This window comes from Hippocampus bargibanti, linkage group LG06, assembly GCF_051943395.1.
Source record: "Hippocampus bargibanti isolate YZ-2025 linkage group LG06, ASM5194339v1, whole genome shotgun sequence".
Lineage (NCBI taxonomy): Eukaryota > Metazoa > Chordata > Actinopteri > Syngnathiformes > Syngnathidae > Hippocampus > Hippocampus bargibanti.
In genome coordinates this window covers 20,540,003-20,567,096 of record NC_142739.1, presented here as the reverse complement: position 1 = coordinate 20,567,096, position 27,094 = coordinate 20,540,003, and the positions used below count along the sequence as shown (strand labels likewise).

The window sequence follows — 27,094 nt, the reverse complement described above, 5'->3', positions numbered from 1 at the left end:
CAACTTTAACTTCTATTTTATAAGGCACCATTTGAAATCATTATGCCATATAAACTAGCATCTTTACACCCTGAGGAGGGTTTTTGGTAACTGCAGTGTAGACAACGCGCTAATCCAGGCATCACAAGCAGGTCGTGTTATGAGCTCACCTTCCTCACGTCCTTTTTTTTTTACATTTTTGTTCCCCTTACCGTTGACAGGAAATCAAGCCTTATCAAGTAAACTTGCTCAACGTTGGGGCCCATTGATTTAGCGCCGCACCTCTAGCATGTGGTACGAGGCCCGTGTCTGTAGAACCTGAAACTTATTACGTTGATCACTTCAGAGCCCTGAAAAGCGGATTTTTTTCCCCATCTCTATCCAGATGGGGCCTATTGAGTGAGGATCTGGAAGCCAAATCTGCTCATTTTCTCTTCCAAACAGCAAAAGAGCCACGTGTGCTAGCCTCAAGGTGAACCCCTTTTTTTCTGGTTTGTCAAATCACCCTTGCAGTTTCCACTGCCAACGGGAGGCATTGCGATTGACTTCAAAGGGGACAAATGACGCACAGTGGGGTCGCGTTGCCTTGAGATAAAAGTGACCCATCTCATGAAATCGGAGCTGTCTTTGGACTGATCATTTGCTTTGACTTGCTCGGAAAAATACATTCTGATACTAACACGGTATGATGGCGGAGAACGCGACTCAACTCACAACAGGCAGCGGCTTGAAAAACTGTTTGAAAGTGTGTGTGTGTGGGGGGGTGCCAAATAGGTCGTTTCAAAGATGAAAGTACACAAACTTGTGTGGTCAGCAGCATTTAACAGCACACAACAGGAAGAGTGGGGTCCACCGTGGGTCAAGGGTGACGACACACACACACACGCGCATATACACACACACACACGTAGGACATCCTGGTAAAATGACATAGTGGGGGGCGATGGTGTGGTAGGTGGGGCTTGGGGGGAATCTAAGCATTAGGAGAAGAACATCAAATCTAGGGAATGTGAAGCATGCAGTTTAAGTGACAGGAATTGTCATCAAGAAAATTACCGTATTTTCTGGAATATAAGGCGCACCTTCAACTTCAACAAATGACATATTCAAAAATATTTTCCATACATGAGGTGCACCGCATTATAAGGGACACCTTTAATGAATGCCATATTTTAAAACATTTTCCATACATAAGGCGCACCGAATTATGAGGTGCACGGTCAGCATTTGTAAAAAATCTTTTCTTTTAGGTGTGCCTTATAATACATTTAATTTCAAGCGCCTTTCAAAGCTCTCAAGGACACTTTACAGTCACAGACAAGCACAGATACAATCATAAATAAAATACAATTATAAATAGAAACAAGAGATAAAACTACACAGAAAATGCCATTTTAAATAGGTGGGTTTTGATATGGGATTTGAAGGTGGGAAAAGAATCAGTGTTACGAATGTTGGAAGTGAGTTCCAGAGTTTGGGGGCAGAGTGGCTGAAATCTCTGTCCCCCATCGTGCTGAGACGGGCAGGGGGCACACAGAAGGGGAGGGAGGAAGAGGATCTGAGGGGACAAGAGGGAATAGAAATTTGAAGAAGGTCAGAAAGGTATGTATGGGCAAGGTTATGGATAGCTTTAAATGTATAAAGAAGAATTTTAAAGTTGATTTTACATTTGACCGAGAGCCAGTGGAGCTCTTGGAGGACGGGGGTGATGTGGTATAGTGCAGCAAATACGGTAGTTTGGATCATGGGGCAAGGAAATAAAAAATAGACAGCAAGTAAGTAAGTAAATAAATAAATAAATAAATAAATAAATAAATAAATAAAAAATAAATAAATAAAAATATAAATGACTAAATAAATAACTGAATAAATGAATATATATATATATATATATATATATATATATATATATATATATATATATATATATATATATATATATATATATGTACGTTATAATGTCTATATATCTACTTTTTATATGTATATATATATATTTTTATTATATATATTTTTAATTATGTATATATTTTTATGTAATTATTATATATAATGTTATGTATATAATTTTTATATGTATATAATTTGTACAAAATTTACATATATATATATATATATATATATACACACACACACACACACACATTGGCCATCATCAATTATGGCGCAAAAGTTTCTCTTTAAAAGAGTGGATTCGCAAGACGGAATAAAATCACAAGCGCTCTCATAAGAAATGAGAAGGACGACAGGGACCAAAAAACAGCTGGTGGGAGGATGAAGAAGAAAAAGAAGGAGAAGAAAAGCTCAAGAAAAACAGCAAAAGTTCCCTCGGTTCACGTATGCACACTGCCAAGCATGACATAGTGTAGACTGGGGACTGGTTTGTTTTTGGGATGCAAAAAAAGCAACTCAACACCACCCCTCAAAAAAATGGGGGGAGGTAGCAAAAGCAGCAAATCATGTCATTTATGCAATAATTCATGAGCCAAAAACTAATTTAAGACTGCTTGCAATTCGGCGTTGGTGTCCATTTTGGGGCCAAATTATTTCTCGTGTCGGGTTTCAACTAGTTTAAGGTTTAACGAAGGATGTGTGCCGTGTGGCTCCACACATGCGCACACATGCAGACCCCACATGCCAACATAAGCAAGTCCAGGAAAGACCCTCACCACAGTACAAGTAGTCTGTGGTTGGTGCCTCTTGCTGGCTCCTCTTTCACATTCATGATGTACACACATGGATTCGAGTGAGGGGTTTGCCTATGTAAGGCCTCTTGATCCTCTTTAAAAAGTTGGAACAACACACTGCATAACCCCACCAAAAAAGAAAAAAACATGTAAAAATACATTTGTTATTCATGTCAAACAAAAGCCCTATTGAAAAGTATTCATTCATTTTTCGAACCGCTTTACCCTCACTTGGGTTACGGGGGGTACTGAAGTCTATCCCAGATGTCTTCGGGCAGTAGGCGGGGGACACCTTGAACTGGTTGCCAGCCAATCGCAGGGCACACAGAGACGAACAACCGTCGGCGCTCACATTCACACGCAGGGACAATTTGGAGTGTTCAATCAGCCTGCCATGTGTGTTGTCAGAATGTAAGAGGAAACAGGAGTACCCGGAGAAAACCCACGCAAGCACAGGGAGAACATGCAAACTCGACACAGGAACAATGTAAAGTCGACATGCTAACTGCTCTCCTACGGGGCCACCCATGAAATGTTTTGAAAATGCGATTTTTTAATGGTATATTTATTTCTCCGAACAGAAATCAAAGCAATTCTTTTCCATCAGGTGGTGCAACTTCACTGCGTTCAAAAATGCAGGAAGATTCCCTTTACGTTTCTTTTTTCTGAATGGATATTGCAGGATTTGCGACTGAAACGATCATTGCAATCCCTCTCTCTCACTCCCTCCCACTCACATTGACACTCTCACACATTCACTCACTCACTCTCACACTCTGTCACTCTTTCCCACTCACACTCTCCCACTCTCTCACTCACTCTGACACGCTCACTTTCCCAATCTCTCACTCTTCCACTCTCTCACTGACACTCTCACTCCCTCACTCACTCACACTCTCTCTCACACACTCGCACTCTCTCTCACTCACTCACTCACTCACTCACTCACTCACTCACTCACTCACTCACACATTCACTGACACTCTCACTCTCTAACTCACTCACTCACACTCTTACTCACACACTCACTCTCTCTCTCTCTCTCTCTCTCTCTCTCTCTCTCTCTCTCTCTCTCTCTCTCTCTCTCTCTCTCTCTTGCCTTGTCTACCATCCATTCATTTCCTAATACGTTTTTATCCTCATGAGGATCATGAGCGTTCTGGAAGCTATCCCAGCTATCTTTGGGTAGTACGCGGAGTACACACTGAACTGGTTGCAGGTCAATCTCAGGGTTTACATAGGCATACAACCATTCACCTTCACACTCATATGTGACATACTGTCAATGTGTTTTTTTTTTTTTTTACTGAATTTTAATTTTGTTCCATTAATGTATGTTATAGGGAAATTTGACCTGTCATACAAATGGAAGAAGGAAGCATAGGGTAAAATGGGAGGGTGGAAAAAAATATGAAATTCAATCGTTGACTTGATTTTTCAAGTCATAGCACATTATATAAGTTATCTTCAAACTTGGATGACAGTGAGGAAAGTTCCGACTTTTAGGTTGCATGTCAAATTGACAGGCTTTAATGTTAAATCTGTTAATATATATCGATAACTAGCTACCAAAAAAAATCCAAATGATGTTGGACAACCTGGCAAACAATTGAAAAAATTCATCATCACACCTCAATGACCATTTTCTATGCGGCTTAACTTATGGTCAGCTGACTGAGGGTGTACTATGATCAGCTGTCAATCAAACCGTTGATAAATAGAAATTAATACCGGCCAGTAGCGTGAATCTCACTACGCTTGAAAAATCACCCCCACAACACCCAACACAAATCTTGTCAAGTCACCAAAAAAACACACACACAAGCAAGTAACTGGCCTTGAACATCACAGCTTTGTTGTCCTTTTGCTTGATGTTATCTTGCTCATATTTCTATCTGTCAGTTTAACGAGAGAATGTGACTCCAGTGGTACGCCTTGTACCTGCTACTAAGACAATGCTACCTCAATTCAAGTCATAGAAAAAAGAAATCTCAGAAATTATTCTGAATCGCAAAACAAAAACAAAAAAACACAACAACCGGGTGAGATTGGGAAAACAGTTTGATATTCCAGCCTCACATTGGATGAATTGCGACATAATATTCCATATTTGTTTCTATGCATCAAGCTAACCCACTGCCTGTTTGTTCATTAAAACCACAACGCAGTATTATTATTATTATTATTATTATTATTATTATAAACATATAATGAAATTATGAATATAGCACAACAAGTAGAAAGCAGCATCCGGATTTATTTTACATTAACTCATTCCCTGCCAATTGAAAAGTGTGATGTGGAGCGCCATTCCCAAATTTGCTCAGGTTTTGTTTTTTCTCACGGATGGTGCCGATAAAGCGCTGGTCAAACCTCTGGCGATGTTTTTTCCCTTCCATGAGGGGACAGCATTTGCCTTTTGTCCATGTTAGCGCTTTGTTACAGCTTCAGCTGCTGTTAAAGCGCTATATAAACCAATATGGATGTATTGTATTGTATTTTGTACAGCCGCCCCCATTTCAAGGTCAGATAACTCCAGACCCATATAACTTAGGAATTAACTTTTTTTCTGATGAAAGAAGAGAGTCGAAGGTTTGTAACGCTGCATTAAATGTTTATGTGGTCCTAAAACAAAATATTGTGTGGCTCCTGCAATTGGAGTGAAAATGACAAAAACCCTGGCACTGGAGTGGATACATTTTTGAGGGATTGAGTAAATGATGTGAAGCAGTGAATGAGTTAAAAACATGTTGTTGTTTTTTTGTTGGTTTTTTTTTAGCTGAGTGGTTCAATTTGACCAGCAACATAAGAGGAGCATTAAATAAACACAGAAGGTTGCACAACCAGGAATAATTAATCACCCTTAGTTTCTCTCCCCAATCATAATCAAACAAATAGCGGAAGAGTAACTGAATAATAGTGAAGAACATTTTGGATACAGCCGCCATAACATTCGGCACACATGCACAAAACAGTGAAATCCCCCCGCCCCCCCCCCCCCCCCAAAAAAAAAAAACAAATAAGAGACTTGTTCAAATTAAATAACCAAAATATTTGATACAGTGTGAGGCGAACACAACAATTGTAATAATAACAAACAAACAAATAAATCAAAACTGATTTGAGAGTATCAACCAAAAGTTTGTATGTTTTTTTGACAGCTCATCCCATCCCACTCATTCATGAAAATAAATCGTAAATGTACTCACCTTCCCTTCTGCTTGCAGCCTGGTGGTCGCGTTTGGATACAATTCCACTCCAAAGCCTCCAAAGATCAGGAAAAAAACTGAGGATGTTACCTTTGTTTAATAATAAAAAAAACGTTGATCCAGGGGTTGCGTAGACAACTTGCCGCACAAAGAGGGTCCAGCGGACTTGGTGAGAGGAAGAAAATAAGAAAGTAGCCACAGAGGAAAGAGTCGTGTGGCACCTAAAAAAAAGGAAAAGGGGGGAGGGTCGTCAAGACCACGCAAAGTGGAAAAACTGTGACAAAGGGAGAGAGGGAGGGAGTGAAGATAGCTGTTTTTACCAATTTTAAATATACTAAAAATAGAATGGACGGACAGACGGACAGACAGACAGACAGACAGACAGACAGACAGACAGACAGACAGACAGACAGACAGACAGACAGACAGACAGACAGACAGACAGATAGATAGATAGATAGATAGATAGATAGATAGATAGATAGATAGATAGATAGATAGATAGATAGATAGATAGATAGATAGATAGATAGATAGATAGATAGATAGATAGATAGATAGATAGATAGATAGATAGATAGATAGATAGATACATGTGTTATTTGTGCATGTGCGCGCACGTGTATCACACTCACTTGACTGTCAGCTGTGTGTTGAGGAGATCCTACGAGACCTCCAGTCAGTTTGTCAGCGAGCTTCCCAAGAACAGCTGGCCATCTTTCCTCCCCTAAAAGAGGAGGTCGTCCTTGATAAACAGCTGCTGCACTGCTTGTCTTCTCCTCCTTTGCAGATTAAGACCTTGTGCAGGCATGCATAAGAAGGACGGAATGTTAGTGGAGTCAATTTGAATATTTGTTCCATGAAATTGAATTGATTTGTTTCCAAATGTCTCACTGTGTGTGGAAGTTCGATTGATTCGTCCAATCAGATTACAGGATTGATTTATTGCCATGTCAATCTAATCTCTTCACATGCTTTATTTCATTTGACTTTATTCGAACTATTTTGTTATCCAAACGGGTTTCAAACCCATCACCATTTCCCATCTAGTGATTGTTATTAGTCGTTTTTTGTTCACCATGGTATTAGATAAATACCCCAAACTGCCCCCAAACTCTGGAACTCACTTCCTCCTAACATTCGTAACATCGATTCTCTTCCCACCTTCAAATCCCATCTCAAAACCCACCTATTTAAAATCGCATTTTCTGTGTAGCTTTTTCTCTGGTTTCTATTTGTAACTGTATTTTATTTATTGTATTCTATTTATGATTATATTTTATTTATTATAGTACCTATGATTGTTTGTGACTGTAAAGTGTCCTAGAGAGCTTTGAAAGGCGCTTAAAATGAAACGTATTATTATTATAAATATAAACTGTAAACTGCTCCAGATACAGTAAAATACAAGGCACCATAGCCAAGAACAAGAGAACTCTCTGGGCCAGCTGTTTTCACATTTATCATTAGAATGACTATTTAAAGTAGTCACAACCGCCATACAATAACTTCCATCACTGATATGATGTCAAAAAACAGGTTGCAACTGCTTATAAATCGAAGTCAAAAGGAAGTCGAACGTACAGTATTTGTAACTCAATGCTACCGCCTAGCGGTTTTTTTCTGTCCCTGGCATGACTTTGCAGAACACCATATGGTATCCGAACCCCCTAAAACAACTGTAATGCTCTACTTATTATCGGGTACTGTTTACTAATAGGACCCTCGTTGGAATAAAGAATTCGGATATTGGAAGGCTGTGATTGGCTTGCAACAATTCAGGGTGTCCCCGCCTCGTGCCCGAAGACAGCTGAGATAGGCTGCAGCACACCCCGCGACCCAAATGAGGAATAAGCGGTACGGGAAATGGATGGATGGACGGATATTGGAAGGATGGATGAATAGACACGAACCCAACGCATGCCAACGACGATACTGCTGACGTCGACAAAATGTTTCGGTGGAGATGTGTTGTCACAGGTGCGCACCGCGGCGCCACAGAGACGCCCACTGCCGAATAAAGATGCATATGGTCATGCAACTGAATTAAAAGACGTTGCTTCCCCCCCCCCCCCAAAAAAAAAAAAAAAAACACTCGATGTATGTTCATAATCCAGGAAAGCAATAAACATACGGTTATCTTTCTTCCTCGACTTGATAAGCAGCCTTTTGTGTGACAACGGACAATTTCAGCGAAAGTGCCAACAAGGACATTACTTTTTATCATTTAGATAATATTTTGCAGATGTCAACTCAAATAAAATATTTTGGTTTATCCACAACTCATATTGTGAGAGCAAAAATAAGCGGCGTTTATATTATGGGTTTAAAACCCAGCCTTTTCCTGCCATTACTCTAGCAGCCAAATAAGTGCCTTTTTTCAGTTTTTTTCAAATTTCCTGAAGGAAACGAAACTTTCTGCGGACGTAAAAGTTCAACATTAAGTCGTTTGTCTTTGTAGTTTTTTCATAATCAAACTAGATTTTTATCGGTTTCAAATGGAGAAAGAAGAGGTAAATGCCGTTCTGTTCTCGAGTAGACAAGTAAAACCCGGAAGTACTCACTGGTGCTTGCCGTGACGACTTCTGGTGTCATGTCAGCCTCCTGCATAAGCCGCATGTTACACTTCTCGAAAGGTTTTTGACGTGTTTTTTTTTATATTCAATGATATACGGCGCTATTACATTGCTGATTTAACTCGACTGAATAGCACTTCGATTTTATTTAAAGATCGCCGTAAAAATATCACGTATTGTTATGAGCCGTCCTATGTTTTCTCGATCAACATGCTGGTGATAACATCATAATGGAGGTGTTAACAAACCTTGCTTCCTTTGTATAGAATGAACGACACTGTGCAAGACAAGGGCCACGGGTTGAGGTTTGCCGAGCAACAGCTGAAGCGTCACGGCTGGAAACCTGGTCAGCCGTTCGTTCAACAGTTATCCAAGCTTGACACTCATCAAATCCCAACCATTGCACCTTGAAATGTATATTGTTGTTATTAATTTTAAGGTAAAGGACTGGGTCGGGATGAGCAGGGCATATCGGAAGCCATCAAAGTTAAAGTGAAGTGCAACAAAGGCGGAGTGAGGATTCCTGATTGTTGTTGTTGGTTGTGTGAATGTGGACAGTGGCAACAAAAGACTTGTGTGTTGTCAGGTGGGCCACAAGGAAGGTGAGCTGTTCACTTTCCACTGGTGGGATCACGTCTTCAATAAGGCTTCGGCCAGCCTCCAGGTGGAATCCCATCAGGTTGGTAACAATGGAAATATCAAGTTATCTTGCAAAATGTGACTGTGCCGATTGTTATCATGTTGGTGAAATCCATCCACCCATGAAACCACTGAGCACAAAAGTGAGCTAACTCCATATGCTTTTTGATACAGAATGGCATTTCGTTGAAGAAGAAGGCTGAGGATGATGAAGACGACAGCGTGATTTTGAACAAGAAGCCTCGGAAGGCCTCGCTGGCTAAAGCCAAACTCTATGGGTGCTTTGTCAAGGTAAAATACTTCAAGGATTTACACAAGTAGTTGCTGACTTGAGACATGCTGACTGCGTGTTTTTTTAACCCTTCAGTCAGCCATGCTGCTGTCTGGTCAGGAGCAGCCAAAGCCAACAGTTGACAGTGACGACAGCGACTCGGACCAAGAGGAAGATCATAAACTTGATCTTTCTTCTGCAACTAAGTGAGAACTATTTTATACTTTAAAACAGCAGAACTAAAGCAGTGACAAATCAGGGTTTAGCACATATTTTACTGCAGGGGGGAAACAAATATAAAAACAAACATTTATAGGTGCTTTTGTCACATTTTCTGTTTTCTTCCAGGCTGTCTGATTGCGAGCTCATGAAGGCTTGCGGTGGACGCACTGCCCACAAGTCAGTGCCTTTACCGACACATCACTCTAGGATTGAACTTGTTTTAGATGCTTCAATTCTGTCATGTGTTTTTTTTTCTTCCTCAGAGGAGCAAGGCACGGTTTGAACATGAGCGCTAAGCTAGCTCGGCTGGAGCAGCAGGAGGCTGACTTCATGGCCAAATACGGTAACAAGACTGAAGACGGGCAGGTAGGAAACATGCCTAAGAACAAGACGGCATCCAACGCAAAGACTGAAGAATCAAACAAGCCCAATATTTCACTTTTGGAACTGCCTGGCATCAGAATCAAAAAGAAGAAAAAGAAAAAGAGAGATGACAGCGAAGAAACGACATGCGTAGATAATGGTTACGAGAACCACACAAAGAAAAAGAAAAAAAACAGACATTTAACAAGTCCGGAGCTTGACATCACTCCTGTGCTGGAAAAGAAGAAGAAAAAAAAGAAGAAAGAGCCACAACTTCCAATAGTAGAAGAACAGATGAACCACACAGAATCAGAGCCACTTGTTTCCGAACATCAAGTCAAGAGGAAAAGCAAAAAAAGCAAAAAGGACTCGAGCATGTGGGAGGAGCCACAAGCATCACCTCCACCAAAGAAGAAAAAGTCCAAAGAGTAATCTTTGCTCATCTATAGTGACTGAAGATTTTTCAAATCAACTCATTTCTTCCCTCATTATTGACAATAACACCAGAAACTGACTAGATGTGTGATATGAGTGGTCAAAAGATCAATTCTATTCGCAAACTACCATTATTCACCCTCCAGATATACTGTACATGCAATTAGCATGTCGTTGGAAGGTTAGCGAGTAACGGCGAACATGGAAACGCAGACAAGCTGCACCGAGCTTAAATCAAATGATGAATTTGTGACTTTGATTTTTTTTTGTTAACATTCTAACTCTACATAAATGATTCAAAATTTTGGGACCATTATGATTGCAATTTGTGTTTCTCCTGGGCGATTTTGTTCCCAAGACCCTCATTTGATTTATTTATCATATTTTCCAGTGTATAAGGCGCACCAGAGTATTAAGTGCACCCCCAATGAATGGTGCATTTTCAAACTTTTCCCATATATAAGGTGCATCGCACTATAAGGTGCTCCTCAAATGAGTGAAAAAAGTTTTACAAATATAATACAGTGATACCTTGGCTTACGGACTTAATTGGTTCCCAGACAGTGTGTAAGGCGAAAAGTGTGTATCCCAAAAATTAATTTCCCATAGGAAACCATTAAAATGAGAATAATCCATTTCCAGGTCCCCATAAAACATAATTTTCTACTTTCTAAGCCTTAAAGGACAACCGACGTCACTTTTTTGTTTCTTAACTGACATCAGAAAAACGTTTTATAGCATCTTAAAATACCCAAAACATGCAGTATGATATTTCTATTCAAATGCAAAACACCAATAAAAATGACTTAAAGTGTCCAAAATCTGTAAAAAAGAATTGAGCTGCGAATTGGGCATTTTCAGAAAGTCCCGCCCCCAGTTCGTGACGTCACTGCAAGACATTTTGCATAACTGGAGAATCAAAACAATGGCTTCAGATTTGGAGAATATGCTTTCTTGTTACACATCCAGTTATGAATATGATTCAAATAGTTCTGAAGAGGAAAGCATACATGTTTGCGATTAAAGAATTTATTTGTGCCATTTTGAGGCAACATTGGGGAAAATCTCTCACCCAAAAAAAGAGGGACAAAATGGCGACCTCCTGTGGCCACCTCCGTTTCCACAGGCTGATAAATTCCTTATATGGAGCTTGGAAGCCCTCTTTTGACGACATTGACGTGATGGAAGGACCGCTACAATGCGTCTTTTTTTCGGTGAGGGGCGTTCCTTTAGTGACGTCACGTACGGACTCGTCACCAACTCAAAAACAAGACTTCCTGAATATTCAGCGCGAGTCTTAAAACGTAAAATATAGCTATATGCGGTGGAATCTTATCAAAATATGCTCAGTAGAAGTCATTTGAAGCCATTTTACAAATTATGGACACAACTTGTCCGGAGACATCGGTTGTCCTTTAAGACTACACAAAATATACTTTATTTTATGTATAATAAATGTGCTATGGTATTATAATTAAAGAAATAAACTGTACTTTATAATAAAGTTGTTTTATTTACCTTTGTGATGGTCGATGGCTTGATGGAATGGAGTGGCCTTGTACACCGGAAAAATAGTTTCTTTTTTTTAAATGACAAGACACATTTTTGTATTTGTTTTCTGAACCACATATCGTAATGTATTTTGTATCCGAAATATTTTATGAAGCATTCTCACTTTTTTGATGTTTGTGTAGTTAAATTATTTCCCAAAATGGCTTTTACATTCAGATAAAAAAACGTTATTGTCAAAATAGATACACTTAAAAATACATTTTAAAGAACCAGTTTTACAGAAGTAAAACTAGACAAGTGCAACAAAAGCAGATAAAATGCAAGAAAACCTATTTTGTTTATTATACAGTTATGTTCAATAAAGATATATATATATATATATATATATATATATATATATATACAGTAAAGTCTCGTTATATCTATATTCAAGGGAGACCGAAAAAATATCGATATAACCGGGACTATCGATATATCCGATCCTGCGGCATGTAAATTTTCTCCTTGCGTTCATAGAAATAGTATCGTAATAAGCAGTGCTATCGATATAACCGATATCGATATAACGAGACTTTACTGTGTGTGTGTGTGTGTATATATATATATATATATAAAATACATTTCATTTCATTAAAAACTCTCAATAATGCTTATGCCAGTATTCCCAGAGTGGACACCCAAATTTGAAAAAGTTGACAGTTTATTCTCACGTATGTTTTGAGATTATTTTTAGTTTACTTTTTGTTAAATTAAACAGGACATGGCGCAAAGGCGATTGCGCAATTCAAATTCTCGGTAAGTGTAATCGGAAACAAACTCGAAATAGAGGAAGTTGAAAATAGTGTCTTGAGAATCTTTGTTGACACATATGTGTGCGCACACACACACACACACACACACACACACACACACACACACACACACACACACACACACACACACAACGCCTTGTTTTTGTATTGTCTTTTTTTTTGTCCTCACTTCTATATTTGTATTTTGGATTAAATAATAAATCTAATGTTTAACCCCGTGACCTTAGTGAGGATAAAGCAGAATGGAAAATGAATGAGTGATCCCCCCAATATTTCCCCCTTAGATGACACTGGATGCTGTTGGGCCATAGGTTGATTCTTCTCCAAAGTTGCACATCATGGTTGTGAAATCATTTTACTAAACATCACTGTCCAAAATAATATAAATGCAAGTGACTGTGGGCTGAATTCATAGCAAAATAAATAATTTCCCTACTTTGTCAGTTCTTTAGTTTTGAATTCTCTCGCAAGCTAGCTCCTTAGCTCAGTGTGTCTTGCAAGATATATACTATGCCAGCTTTAATTTGCCAAGCTTTCAATTTAGATAGTGGTTTAAATTTTTTAGCTATATTTAATCAGACAGGATTTTTAGCTAACTACCTAGTTTATTTAAACGAGCCAACCGACTAAGAAATTTAGCTAAAACCGAACAAAATAGCCACGGTGTCAGATTTTGTTTACTTAGCCGTCTAGTTTTTCTAGTTTGCTACTTATTTTAACTCTAGATTGGAAATTACCGAGTGAGATAATGAACTTGATTTATCTTGCTACACTGTGGTTATCCAGTTGGCACACTACCAAAGCAGATTTGACTTTTCAATTTTTCACGTGTTTCATAACTTGATAGCGATTGTCATGTTTTGACTAACCATGTGTCAAAGTTAGTCACCTGACAGCTCTTGAACTAGAATTCTCCTAAGAGCTTCATCAATTGCCATCTTGCCACAATTTGCCAAGCTTTCTACTTGGTTTGTGAGCTAACAAGCAACATGTTTAATTTCCATACAATTTCATTAGTGCTTTCAAAACAGCCACATTCATAGAAAATACCGAACCAGCTAGCAATTGAACAAGACCATTCTTGTGTGTTCGGAAATTCACTCTGATGGCCTAGCACCACTCGGAGTGTTTGTTTTTAAAACGGCAAAGTTCGCTCCCCTCCTAATAATAGCTCTACGCAGTCCATGTCATGTACATGCAGCAATCAAGTACGTGAGTACTTGAATGGCTTTCCATCTGTATTGAATCACCGAAATGCACATTTGAACATCACCCTGAGTTTTTAAATGGTCAGAGTGCATGTTCGCAGAATATTTCCAAATGACCCCTATGTCTAAAACAAAGACTTTTATATTTGGGTCTTTACCGAAGATGTTACAATTACATTAACATAAACTTGAGAGCCTCTCATACTCATCTCAACTTATCCTAGAAGCTAAACCATTAGCTATAGCGATAGCTTGAGAAAGTTAGCTAATCAGCTAGCTACTGTGCTACATTTTGTAAAAAGAGCTTCATCATGAGATACCCAGAGTTTTCTTATGAGGATTGTATTAAGACCAACACAGATATCGTGACCAGCTAGCTTCATAGCCAAATGTTGTTTTTTTTCTACTGTGGAAGTAATGCGTTAGTGTAGTTCTGGTTTGGTCAAAGCAAGGGCTTGGCAGATATATCTGTTCCTCATGTCGCACTTGGCTTTGCTCCAATTGTCCAGGGATTTCGATGTCGGCGACTTTGATATCAGAGCGCAGCTGTTTTTGATGTAGTAGTTTTCATATCTCCAGAATCTGAACATAACAAAAAATGGACTCAACGAGACATCCATGCAGGTTGAGGCCAAAAGTGTAGGTAACTTATTTGTTACTTTGCTCCAGGAAAAAATGAAACCAATTTCATTGGCTTAGTGTTGTTATAATGGCGTTTGTGTTGTCTAGACACTGAGATACATACATTTTAGAAGTTTTTGAGATTTCTCAGATTAGGTTTTGAGCAGGAATCACTGTCGACAGCTCGATTTAGCTTGAGAGTTTTGCCATGATATTAAGCTATCTCTTGATATTGTAAGCTTGCTATTTAGTGACTAAATGGTTCAGTGACTAACATTGTTGACTTAAGACTTGAGAACTGGGGTTAGTATCTCTCTCAGGGCGAACCATAACCTTAAAGGACAACCGACACCATTTTTTGTTTCCTAACTGACATCAGAAAAATGTTTTATAGCATTTAAAATACCCAAAACACGCAGGCTGATATTTTTAGTCAAATGCAAAACACCAATAAAAATGACTTAGTGTCCAAAAACTGCCACAAATCAGCTAGAAACTGGGGATTTTCAGAAAGTCCCGCCCCCAGTTCGTGACGTCACGCCAGGTCGTCTTGCTTTGCTCAAGACACAAAACAATGGGCTCATGGAGTTCAGATTCGGAGAAGATGCTTTCTTGTTACTCATCCAGTTATGAATATGATTGAAATAGTTCTGAAGAGGAAAGCATAAATGTTTGCAATAGATTAAAAGAGTCCTCCCATATCAATTCGAGCCGTCAATGACACCAATGTAGCGTCCCACAAAATGCACAAGATGGCGCCCCAGCTCCTTTGGAAATGGTCTGATTTGTCTGCTGGGAATTTGTGTCAGCGAGTATCAAATAGTAGTCTTGGTGCAACACACAATGATTCACCATCGCGTTATTTATGTGTTTTCCTTCTAATTTCGCCATCAACACGGCTCAACACGAAGTTTTCAGATCAAACAAAGTACCCAAAATGCATTGTGTGTCGCTTTCTCGCTCAGTGACGATACCTACCGTGACGTCACGGTAGGTATTGTCACCAACTCAAAAACAAGACTTCCTAAATATTCAGAAGCGAGTCTTAAAACGTAAAATATAGCTAGCTATATGGGGTGGTATCTTTGTAAAATACGCTCAGTCGAAGTTTTTTGAAGTGATTTTACAAATTATGGTCACAACTTGTCCGGAGGCGTCGGTTGTCCTTTAAAGTTAGTTCAATTTAGCTTGCAAGCTAACCTCCTAGAAATTGACACAGATTTAGCCTAAAGCTTTCTCATGTTCTACTTATTTTACAAGCTAATCAACTACCTACTTGGCTAATTTAATCCTGACTTTTATTTGTTATTCTTCTGACTTCAAGACGGCGCCGCGAGAGTGGCTGCCTTTACAGCAGCTCATGTATTTTGTTTTTCTACTTTCATTCCTTTCATCACTTTGCTGCTGTAAAATATACATTTCTCCACTGCGACACTAATAAAGGCAAATCCAATCCAATCCAAATCCAATTATTTTCCTTTTATAATTTTTGTTATGGTGTTTGATCACTCACGCCAGAGTGAGGTTGCGTCCGTCATTCCACCTCCACTTGTCAGAGAAATCGTTCTTGCTGAGTCCCATCCAGTAGCCATGCTTGTCATCATTGTAGAACTTCGTATGATTTGTGACAAATTCCTGAAACAGGCAGGTAAATATAGTTTCCTCCATTGTATGCTCAATGCAAGTTCAGATACGAAAGTAATCTTTATCAACCAAGACATTTAACAGTGGTCAGTTGATTACAGTTTAGCCTTGTTTTGGTTCTGAAATATAGAGATTGGATTCTGCTGCTGTTTAGAGGTGGATTTAGTTGAGTGGTGTATGGGGCCGTTGGCCACCCCTACATGTCGTCCTTCAGAAATTGCCCTATCACCTTTCACAGTAAGATGTTATGTCACAGTTTCTCAAATTTACTAGAAAATATAAACTATATTTAAGTCATTCGCGATGTTGAGCGCCATTCCCGAAAAAAAAAAGTAATTCAACAACGCCAAAGTAATATTCGAGCATTCTGATCATTTAAGCAAATAAAGTGTGAAGTAATTAACTGTTCTACAATTTTAGGTACATAAGTTTGTCAGGTTGTTTTGAAACCTCTTAACTCATTCACTGCCATTACCAAATTTATTCCAGAATTGAAAATTGTGATGTGGAGCGCCATTCCCGAATTGGTTCGGATTTTGTTTTTTTCTTGTCGGGGTGCTGATAAAGCGTTGGTCAGACCTCTGACAATGTTTTTTCCCTTCCACGTGGGGGCAGCATTTGCCTTTTATCCATGTTAGCACTTTATTATAGCTTCAGCTGCTGTTAAAGCGCCATATACATCAATATATATGTACTGTATTGTATTTTGTACAGCCGGCCTCATTTCAGCTCAGATACTTCAAGACCTATATAATTTAGGAATTTAGGTAACTCTTTTTTTCTGATGAAAGAAGAAAGTCTCAGGTTTATAACGCTTTATTGGATGTTTATGTAGTCCTAAAACTCAATATTCTGTGGGTTCTGCAATATGAGTGAAAATGACAAAAACCCTGGCACTGGATTGAACGCATTTTTGCACATTGTCTGGCAGTGAATGAGTTAATTGCTTGCTTGATTGGTTTTAGCTGGTCAAATTATTCAAGAGTGGCCCTTGTGTCCATCCATTTTTCTGTACAAAAGGAAAAAGGTTGGACACTCCAGTGTTTACAGGGTATCAGTGTGAATTTCTGAACACACCCATAGCTTGTGAGCTCAACAGCTAGTTACAAAGCATTTTGATATGATGCAACTCTAAATTGGACATGCCAAGGTCACAATTTCACTCATTAGCAGAAAAAAAGGAGATTTGAAGTGAACCAAGTTTATGGCATCCAACAATGATCTAGACTAGAACCTCCACCATTGAAGTGAATAATGTTCACCTGTTCTTCTGGGCTTTCGATGAGCAGTAGATCGGCGTTCTTCTGTCTGCAATTATCAAGGCTTCCCTGCCAAGTCCTCCAGCTGCTATAGAAAATGTGGTGCTCAAACAGGTAACACTTGGAGCCGAACTGCACCCAATTGTCCACACATGGCTGACACAGGCTTAAAACTAAAAGAAAATAAAAATAAAAATTGAGAACATTCAATATGATTTGCTATAATCCTGAAATTAAATTTATTATAAATATAATAAATGTATATATTTTTTCAAATATTTTCAAAGTATTTTTTATTGGAATTTACTAATTAAAATAATTAAAAATTATTGTTTTAATATTAATCAAAATGCAATGTATATTGCAACAATTAAAAAGTAGATGATTTTATAAAAATAATTTTATGCTTACTTAAAATAAAAATAGTTGTATTAAGTTCATCCTGTCTACTTGATATCCAATTTAAAACAGATTCCCATTTTACAGACAGTGTACTGTCGGTGTCCAAATACCTGACATGTTTTGGCGTACAGACAGTACACTGTCTGGAAGATAGGAATCTGTTTTAAATAAAAATAAAATAACAATAATTATACAAAATTATAGAATAATCTACATTATACAATGTTGCGATTCAATATATTTAAAAGAAACAAAAAATAAATCATGCATCCTTAAACTGTCTAATTTAGAGAAAAATGTATTTGGCATTCTAACTGATACATTTTACTAAATTAAATTTCAAAAGTAGTGACTTCCACAACTCATATTTATTTATTTATTTGTTACACTGCTTTGTAATTTTTTAAAATTCGAATCACATATGGTCTGTTATGCCTCTATATAGATTAGCTATCTATTAGCAAGCTAGTTAGATATCTAGCTAGCTGGCTATTAGCTGTATAACTATCGAGTTATATCCATTAGTGATACAGCTATATACTGTAGCTAGCAGCCAGCTTGATAATTATTAGCCATCTATTAGCTAGCTAGCTAGCGTTCGATCTATTTGAGTTACTTCAGGATTGAGTGAATGCTGGCACTTGTGGCTGCCGTTCCTCAACCCACAAAATAATTTATCCTGTGACTATAAAGTGACCTTGAGAGTTTTGAAAGGCACTATACATGAAATGTATTATTCTTATTATTATTTTAAAAAAACAAGTTAGGGTGATAATAATTTTCCCTTTCTAATATTTAGCGACAAAAATGGAATCGGCTTGCAAACCTATTTATACATAAATGTCCTGTGAAGGCCCTGGCACGTGTGTTGACCTTTTTGTGGGCAGTGGTCCATGACAGGGAAATTGTCATACTGGAGAACCTTGCTCATGGTCCAGTTGAGCTGGTCCCGTTCCCTGCTCAGCTTCCGGGTTTGTTCCCGCAGCTGCTCCAACTCGGACCGTATAAGCCCATTTTGAGCTGTCAGGTTGACGTTCTGCCGCCGCTGTTCGGCCTTGACGCTGTTCACTGAAATAAGAAAACTATTAAATTTTTCGTCTCATTTTAACATCTAATTCCACTTTAAACTCTGACTCGGCTTTACATAACTCGGAAGTTTGGTGAGGCTCATTTGAAGAATTCCATTAGCATGTTTAGCAGCACAATAAGTCCTGACCACAACCTAGCACTTATCGGCCATTTTATGATTACCTGTACAAAAGAGAGTGTGGCACACAGACTCCCTCTTGTGCTACACGAAAGAATTAAGCAATTCATTGTTGTAAAAGCTTGGCCAAAAAAACGTGCGGATCAAACCTCGAAAGACGGAGGAAATGTCATTTTTGACAGAAAGAATTGTCTTGTCAAGTGGAAAAAAAACAAAAGAATATTGTACTTACGATGTACGGTTAGTGCGATGATCACAGACATGAGGATGACACAAAGAAGGCCCAGAGCAGCAGCCGCCATTGTCACAGGCGTGTGGAGAATTAATTTCGATGCATTGTCTAGTGCAGACAAAAAAACATTTGGTTGTCACATTGATTAACTGCAAGAGTATAGCAAACAGACAATTTGAAATAAATTATCAATATTTATTACAAAGTCACGAACCTTGGAAGATATGAGGCACACTGCAAGGTAACTCCTTTGACCGCACGTCATCATAGATCTCTTCCACATCGCCACACTTTTCTGGAGGCAAGAGAGACACCTTTTAAGTTTGTAAATTTATAAAGACAGAAATAAAGAAGGGGGAGGGAAGATTCATGAAACCTTGGGTAGAGCGTTGGGGTGGCCACGTCTCCAGTTCAGTCCTCACATCTTCGTAGATAACAGCGTCATTTGCCAAGTCTGCAAGGAGAAAAAAAAATTAGTCATTCCAAAGTGTTCATGTGTTATCTTTACCAAATAATGACCCCCCCCCCCCCAAATGAGTTTGGCTGCTTTGCTGATTAATAAAAAAAAATCACATTAAAAATACAAACATACACAAGCAATTGGATACTCACAGGGGAGCTACACAGTGAAAACAATGTCAATGTGCACAACAGCCCAGGTGTATTTTCTTGATCTACTTCAAAAAGAGAGTACTTAGTTTGGTAGGGTGCAATAAACTCGTAAGGATAAAGCGGTTCAGAAAATGATGGGACGGATTACCACAGCTGTGACTGTTTCCATGTACTGTATATTCATGTCTGTCCTATACTGCTCCCAAGTCATGTACAACAGGAGCAGCACAAAGTGCATTGAATTGTTTATTAATGGCTAAAAATGTTACACTTCTTTAGATTTTATTTAGTTTGGTTCTTGCTGTTTTTTCAATGAAGGCCGACTGTATATCATTGAGTCGTTCTTTTTCTTACAAATATTTGTTTAAAAATTTAGGCAGTATGGAAAAAAAATCAGCTCATACATGCAGTATCCCAAGGCACCATTATATCAGTACTGTATTCATTCACATCCAAGTAATTTCTGAACTTTGTCCAGCAAATGAGGCTTTTCATATCATACAAATAGCTCCCTTAACTGTTAGGTTCATAATTATTAATGATTTTCTCCCCAAAATACAAAACTAATAGTTCGCAGAAATGGTGTAAAACGACTCACTGTGAGGGTTGAACTTGACTGTCACATAATTAACTTCTTCTGCCATCATTCAATGGAAAAAAATATATAAAATAAAATAAAAAAAATATTAATCCCGTAAAATGCTTTTACCTCATCCCAGTCAGCAATGTGTTCAGAGACGAACTGCTTTGGGTGTGAGTAATAACACTGGAGTTCTTCTTTTTGCTTCTTCTTCTTTTTTTCGGGATGATGCGATACAAAATGTGCTAGTCGGGGGGTTGATATTGTGTTGTGTTGTGTTATGTTATATACATTAAATTATAGTCAAAAATAACTTTTATTTTAAGTTAGATATCAAGTAGACAGGATGAATTTATTACAACTATTACGAAAATAACTATGTTTGTTATTTTTGTAGTGGGCCAATCGTTTAGATGTGGTCGTTTTAGAAATAGCTGGCATGGTAAAAACTAAAAAAAGGTTTGTGTGTCCAGCGACTGGGTGCTAACGGGTGTACCCTACTGCCTTGTGAAGCTAGATGAGCTTCCTGTTTTGGTCGCCAGATGTCTCCATCTTGTAAACTTCGACGTCGCCATCTTGTAAACTTTTCATCGCTTAAACGTTATACAGTTAAACATTTTCAAATTGTTTTATTGATAATAAAAATGCCCGTTACAATGAGAAAACATCATAAAGAGTGAGTATTTGTATAAATAAATAAACAAATTAATAAGGTTTCGGTGGCGTTTACGTCATCAAGGAAGTGAGTACACGTCACATGGAAAACACCTGAACACGATTACAGGAATTTAAAAAAAACAAGATCGGGCGAACAGGTGGCAGGTGGATATTGGAGAATTAAGTTGGTGTGAAATTTTTGAGTGGCAGAAATGGTTTGCGGGGGATTTATATGCACTAAAAATTCCCTTTGCGCACTCAATGTACTTTACGTGGTAAGTGGTGTCCTGTATTTTCCTTTTTATTTGCGTCATGAATGCGTTTAAGTGTCTTCGTCTTTGCACTTCAACTTTCCAAAGCTTAATACTGCTGCATTTTGTATGATGATTTACTTGTTTGTATGACGTCGTGTTATCCCCAATTCATGCGATGACGATGTTGGCTAGATTTGTCACGCACTTGTATTTTGGGTAAAAGAATTGAATATTTCCAGAAATTTTTTATTTCCAGGTAAAATAGGGTTTCAAGTGCGAATTTTTATCACTGAACCTACTTCATGGACTATCGTTTAAATTAGAAACGTCTCAGAATGTTATACGTTTACAATTATGTTTGCTTAAACATTTTTTGACCAAACTAAACGACAAAACTCCATTAACGATGCTGACACATCTTTGTACAATAGAACTGTCATTTATGAATACAGTGATCCTTTGAAATACGAGTGACACGACTTCGAGGCACAATGTTTTCCTGTTTTTTCCCCGTTCCCAGTGCAGATGTAGCGCAAGGAACCGAATCCATTCGCAAATGGTGAACAATTCTTCCAAAAAGATTTATAAAGCTCTTTGAAGCTATTCCCAGTTATAACCAGTGGCCAACTAAACATTGAATAATTACCCCTTGTCATATTAAAAACAACCATAAAACTTTTCAGTCTGTTAGCGTAATGCGAACGTAAAAATAGGATATGTGTTATGGCACTATAACCATTTCAATTATGTACTTGAACACTCATGGTGAAGCAACACAGCTAGACTGCCAACACAACAGTCATATATTTTCTATCCTGTGATGAACAGTATATTTGTCTTCTATTTTAAGGCACTGCCAACCAACCTCATCAGCAAGTTAAATATCTGGTCCAAAATCATAGGGGTAACATGCGAATCAAACCTCTGAAGATGGAGAACACTGATTCGCTGTGGCAACCCCTTGAAGGGAAGCCGAAAGGAAAAGAAGAAGACATATGACATACTTGAGCTCCTGCCATTTAAAAAAATATATTTTGGATTTTTCACAACACCCCCCCCCCCCCCCCGCACGCCCCAATTCTATGCTATTATGACATCATGTGTTGTCACCTCAGCTGGTGAGCCTGCTGCTGGTGGGCGTGGCGGCGTGGGGCAAATGGTTCGGCCTGGTGTCCAGCATCCAGGTGGTGGCTGGCGTGATCTGCGTGGGCATCTTCCTCCTCCTGGTGGCCTTTGTGGGGCTGTGCGGCGCCCTACGACACCACCAAGTGCTGCTCTTCTTCGTATCCTTGCGGCAAAACTACTCGAATTGAGTCCAACATAGTTATAGCGAAGAAAAATACAGGATCAGAACAATACCCAAAAAATCAACATGAAAGGGGGATTTATGAAAATTTACTATAAAGTTGGCTCTTGGGATGAAATGGCAAATATGAGTCGTGCCCTGACATGCGACTTTTAGTCGTTGCTGACTTGGATTGGATTAGCCTTTATTAGTCTGGCAGTGGAGAAATTTACATTTAATTTTACAGCAGCAAAGTTATGAAGAGTAAAGGAAAGGAAGAAGTAGAAAAAAAAGGCAGCCACTCTTGCGGCGCCATCTTAAAAGTCAAAAGAACAAAATAATATGACAACAAAGACAGTGATTCAATTTTAAGCACTTTCTGCACCCACTTTGTTGCATGAAGCAGTTCTAGATGAGAGGAGAGGATCAAAGCCTCCTTTTCACCAGTGGATCAGGAACTTTGTGGTGAAATGTGCACGTCTGCTACAAGCTAAATGTTGAAAGCAAACATGAAGCTGTAGTATCCATTGACGAAAAGAGACTGTCTCACATCTATGTTTCACATAGATCCACTTTAATTCCAAGCTGCGACAGTTCCACATACGCATTGGTGCTTCGCGCTGACATTCCTTTCTTCTCATCGCGGCTCCTCAAGCCATGCATCCATCCAGCCGCAAGAGTGTCCAACAGTACAGACCTTTCCACAAGCACAATTGGCCCAAAGCTGACCAAGTGATGACAGTCAAATGGCACTGACATTCCTCCCAATCAAAAACGGTGCTGGCATATTAGCACTTCCATCAGCCTGTGGCGTTTCCTTAACATATCAGTACATGATCATCCTGTCGCTGGTGTTTGTGGTGCAGCTGTCTGTGTCCTGTGCCTGTCTGGCCCTCAACGAAGACCAGCGGGTAAGGCCTTCGCTCCAATCGGAGCAATCGTATGGACTCCGAGTGACTTTCCGATGTCTTCTCAGAATCATCTCCTTGAAGTGGGCTGGAACAAGTCAGAGTCAATGCAGATGGATGTGGAAAAGACACTGAATTGTTGCGGCTTCTCCCACGTGGACTACAACAGATCGTGCGCCGCTGTAAGGAACGCGACCGGATCCGCGGGAGTAGAATTTTATCCTGTTTGGATCCCACATTTTGTCTGGATTTTCACCAAAAAGACAACATAGGAGATTATTCAGTTCATAACTTCTTTAGACAGTGATACCTCTGTTTACGAACCCCTTGGCTTATGAATTTTTCGGTTTCCGAACGTTAAATTTATGAACATTTTACCTTGGCATACAAACTATTTTTCGGGATACACACAGAGCTACCACAATGAGTGATGTTTCGTTCACAAACGAGCCCAAAATGGCAGCCGACTTGTTTTAGTCCTCTATTCCCCGCCCCCAGTCTTCGGTTAAAGCCACGTGATTGGTCAAGATCACAGCAGTGAGGGGAGGTGGTTTAAACATTAAAGAGACAGGCAGACGACAGAGTGACAAAATGGATAGAAAACAGTGAAATTTGGACTCGTTTCAACTTTGATAGTTCAAAGGCAGAGTGTAGACTGCAAGATTAAAATTACCATCAATCAGGCTCAAACAAATAACCTGCCCAAGCCATCTGTACACTTGATGCAAAAAGCTATAAACCCAGATAAACAGAACACAATCGATGAGGAACAAGGTAAAATTATCGCAGAGAATGCACCTGCAAGGGATCATTCCTCCAGATGGTGAAAGAAGAAGGCTACGTTCCTCATCAAGTGTTTAATGCTGATGAAACCGGCCACTCCTTTCCATCAAGCCATCAACGACCATCACAAAGGTAAATAAAACGACTTTATTATACAGTTTACTATTATAGAGTACATTATACAGTATTATGCAGTGTAGTTTATTTCTTTATAATACCATAGCACATTTATTATACATAAAATAAGGTATATTTTGTGTAGTTTTAAGGCTTAGAAAATTAGAAAGTAGAAAATCATGTTTTATGGGAACTAATTATTCTCATTTTGTTTCCCATGAGAAATTATTTTTTGGGATACACACTTTTCACCATACACACTGTCTGGGAACCAATTAAGTTCGTAAGACAAGGTATCAATGTACGCTAAAAGGAAAAGGACACATTTTTGTTTAGGTACAATTTGTGTCACCAATGGTTTTTGGTTTCAATGATACCAGTCATCTTTAAAAAAAATCTATTAACAATGTGCAGCTAGTTTCACTTGCGATCAATTGCAATCTTTTACTGGGTATCTGCCTACCCATCCCCCAAAAAATATTTTAAAAAAAAAGCAATACTTGCAAACAGTGAGTGCTCCCTCCACTGGCTAGTTCCTTTCTATTGTTTCACATAAACTTAACAGACATAAAATACAAACCTGATTTTTTAAAGGGTATTTTCATTGTAAAAAAAATACAGGAAATGTGAACAAAATATTTTTTCAACGCAAAAATTTGACTCATCGCAGCAAAAAACTTCTTTTAGAGGTTTAAATTCAGGGGTGTCAAGTTCCAGTTAAGTGATACCAGTGTGAATGGTGCAATCAGTGCCAGTCATAGAACATTAATCAGACAGAACAAAAGAAGTAATCAGATTAGTTTCGGGGAGTAGTCCACTGGTCCCCCGCCAAACTTAGAGCAGGAACCTATCAAAGCAGAGGTCTGGCACTGCCACCTCTGTCCATATAAGGCCAGAGCTACCAGCACAAGTTTAGGTCATTGACGAAGCTTCTTGGATTAGGAGCAAAATGTCTGACACATTCAAAGAAGTAAAGAAAACTGCTGAAGAAACCTTTTTATCAATGAACTCGCTAAATTAAATGTTTACTTCATGTTTATTCCAAAATGGATTTGTATACGAAAATCTAAACAAATTTGGATTATGAATGCTTGACTTCATCAAATGCAAGGGGAAATTTTGTCTCTACTGCATATGCTTTCTCTTGTTAAAACAACCCCCCCCCCCCTTTTTTTTTTTCAAGATGTGTTTTAAGCAGCAGCCGCCATTTTCGTGCACCACTTGCTCAGACATCATCGAGAAGTATGCCGGACAAGTACTGCGTTTCGTGGGTGGAATTGGACTATTCTTCAGCTTCACAGAGGTCTATATGAGTCACGTTTGGTTCTTTTGTTTTTGTCTTAATTACCAATAGTGTATAGTACTAATAATTTATTCCTTTTACAGCTCTATAGGCATCATCGGCCCCATTGAATTATACATTATTGAAATATTATTTAAGTTGTTTTATGTAACTCAAAAAGAAAAAAAACACTGAAGTTTAAAACAACATATTTTAACTTTGTTTTTAACAATTCTAAAATATAAGCCTTAATGTTCTCTTTCCATGACAGATGATTGGAGTTTGGCTGGCCCGTCGTTACCGAAACATAAAAGATCCCCGATCAAATCCCGGAGCCTTTCTATAATGAGCTTTTTTTTTTTTGCTTTTGTAATTAGATTTGCCATTGACCTTGGCAAACGCTAAAAAGATTGTGATTGAAAGACATGTTTGCTATCCTGCCCATGTGTTGGTGACACTGCTCAAAACCACGACAAATGGCAAGATGTACGAGTTTCATATGTTGGCTTCAACGTAAACATTCCTCAGAAGCTCACTTTATGTTTTTACGACTTTGGGGGTGATTACACGAACTTTGCACTGTGGACAGTTAACTTTCTCATGTCTGAGCTGTACCGTTAAATATTCTTTGGAATATGACACTATCAATGCTCAAAGTCTAGTATGTAGACTTGAATGGAACCCTGGTTTCTTTCAAGGATAATGCAAAAATGCATAGTTGACGAGTTGGTTTTCATAACACTAAAGTAGCTTACCCAAAGTCCTGCCTCACAATTGTTCCTCTCAGCTATGTAAGCTCAGGATCCTCAATGGCTTTTGAACTGATCTTGAAACGATGCTAGTTTGACACAAAATTTCACACAACAGAATTGTCTAAGTAGTTTAATAGTAGCACGCAAAGACACTGCGGCATATGAACACTAAAAGTACGTTTTACAAAATATTCTTTTTTTTTTGGGACGATAATTAGTTTTGGTGCACTCAAAAAAAGCATGAAAGTTTAAATCTTGAAAATTTGATTTCTATCTTCTTTATGACCTTCCAATGGAGTGTTTGGCAATAAATGTCTCATGCGGAGTCCTTTCAGTGTGTCTGTTTTGAAGCCAAACTGTCAATCTCATAGCGTTTGGATATTAAAATTTAAACGATGACGAGGTGAAAATTTTCTCACTTCCACACCGTGTGAAATGACAGCAAAGTCACACTGGGTGTCATGTCAAAAACAATGGCTGTGTCCACATTTACAGGCTAGGTCACCCGAGGTGACGTAACTATCTACTGTGACGCGTTGTCAAAATTCGCATTCAAGCTTTCAAGGCGACAAGGACCCAGCCTGCG

The 27,094-nt window shown here is 38.6% G+C and overlaps 4 protein-coding genes across 6 annotated transcripts in view; 2 read left to right on the top strand and 2 right to left on the bottom strand.

Moving 5' to 3' along the window:
* The window catches only part of pear1 (platelet endothelial aggregation receptor 1), a 61,776-nt gene extending 55,134 nt beyond the window's left edge, over positions 1 to 6,642 (bottom strand). Inside the window, exons 1-2 of one of the 3 annotated variants that reach the window (XM_088997806.1) lie at positions 6,511 to 6,642; positions 5,876 to 6,149 (exon numbers count right to left, since the gene is read on the bottom strand). The gene's annotated coding sequence lies outside the window, so the exon portion shown is untranslated. The remainder of the gene's footprint in view (positions 1 to 5,875; positions 6,150 to 6,510) is intronic. The other 2 variants (XM_088997805.1, XM_088997807.1) reach the window with 2 other exon arrangements.
* Positions 6,643 to 8,453: 1,811 nt separating this feature from the next.
* gpatch4 (G patch domain containing 4) lies at positions 8,454 to 10,686 on the top strand. Its single transcript, XM_088999268.1, has 8 exons — positions 8,454 to 8,511; positions 8,718 to 8,797; positions 8,891 to 8,964; positions 9,038 to 9,130; positions 9,265 to 9,381; positions 9,458 to 9,567; positions 9,710 to 9,760; positions 9,847 to 10,686. Exons 2-8 carry the CDS (start codon positions 8,719 to 8,721, stop codon positions 10,376 to 10,378), a joined length of 1,056 nt encoding a protein of 351 aa, XP_088855394.1. The 5' UTR covers positions 8,454 to 8,511; position 8,718; the 3' UTR covers positions 10,379 to 10,686.
* Positions 10,687 to 12,571: 1,885 nt separating this feature from the next.
* LOC148896722 (oxidized low-density lipoprotein receptor 1-like) lies at positions 12,572 to 20,636 on the bottom strand. Its single transcript, XM_088999269.1, has 8 exons — positions 20,489 to 20,636; positions 19,655 to 19,732; positions 19,493 to 19,573; positions 19,279 to 19,386; positions 18,713 to 18,907; positions 17,441 to 17,610; positions 16,048 to 16,169; positions 12,572 to 14,495 (listed from the first exon to the last, which is right to left on the bottom strand). Exons 1-8 carry the CDS (start codon positions 20,535 to 20,537, stop codon positions 14,336 to 14,338), a joined length of 963 nt encoding a protein of 320 aa, XP_088855395.1. The 5' UTR covers positions 20,538 to 20,636; the 3' UTR covers positions 12,572 to 14,335.
* Positions 20,637 to 21,240: 604 nt separating this feature from the next.
* On the top strand, positions 21,241 to 26,837 carry LOC148896721 (tetraspanin-13-like). The gene is made up of 6 exons (XM_088997941.1): positions 21,241 to 21,402; positions 22,497 to 22,664; positions 23,497 to 23,577; positions 23,643 to 23,756; positions 25,658 to 25,777; positions 26,028 to 26,837. The coding sequence occupies exons 1-6, from the start codon at positions 21,340 to 21,342 to the stop codon at positions 26,100 to 26,102; spliced, it is 621 nt and encodes a 206-aa protein (XP_088854067.1). The 5' UTR covers positions 21,241 to 21,339; the 3' UTR covers positions 26,103 to 26,837.
* The last annotated feature ends 257 nt before the right edge of the window (positions 26,838 to 27,094 follow it).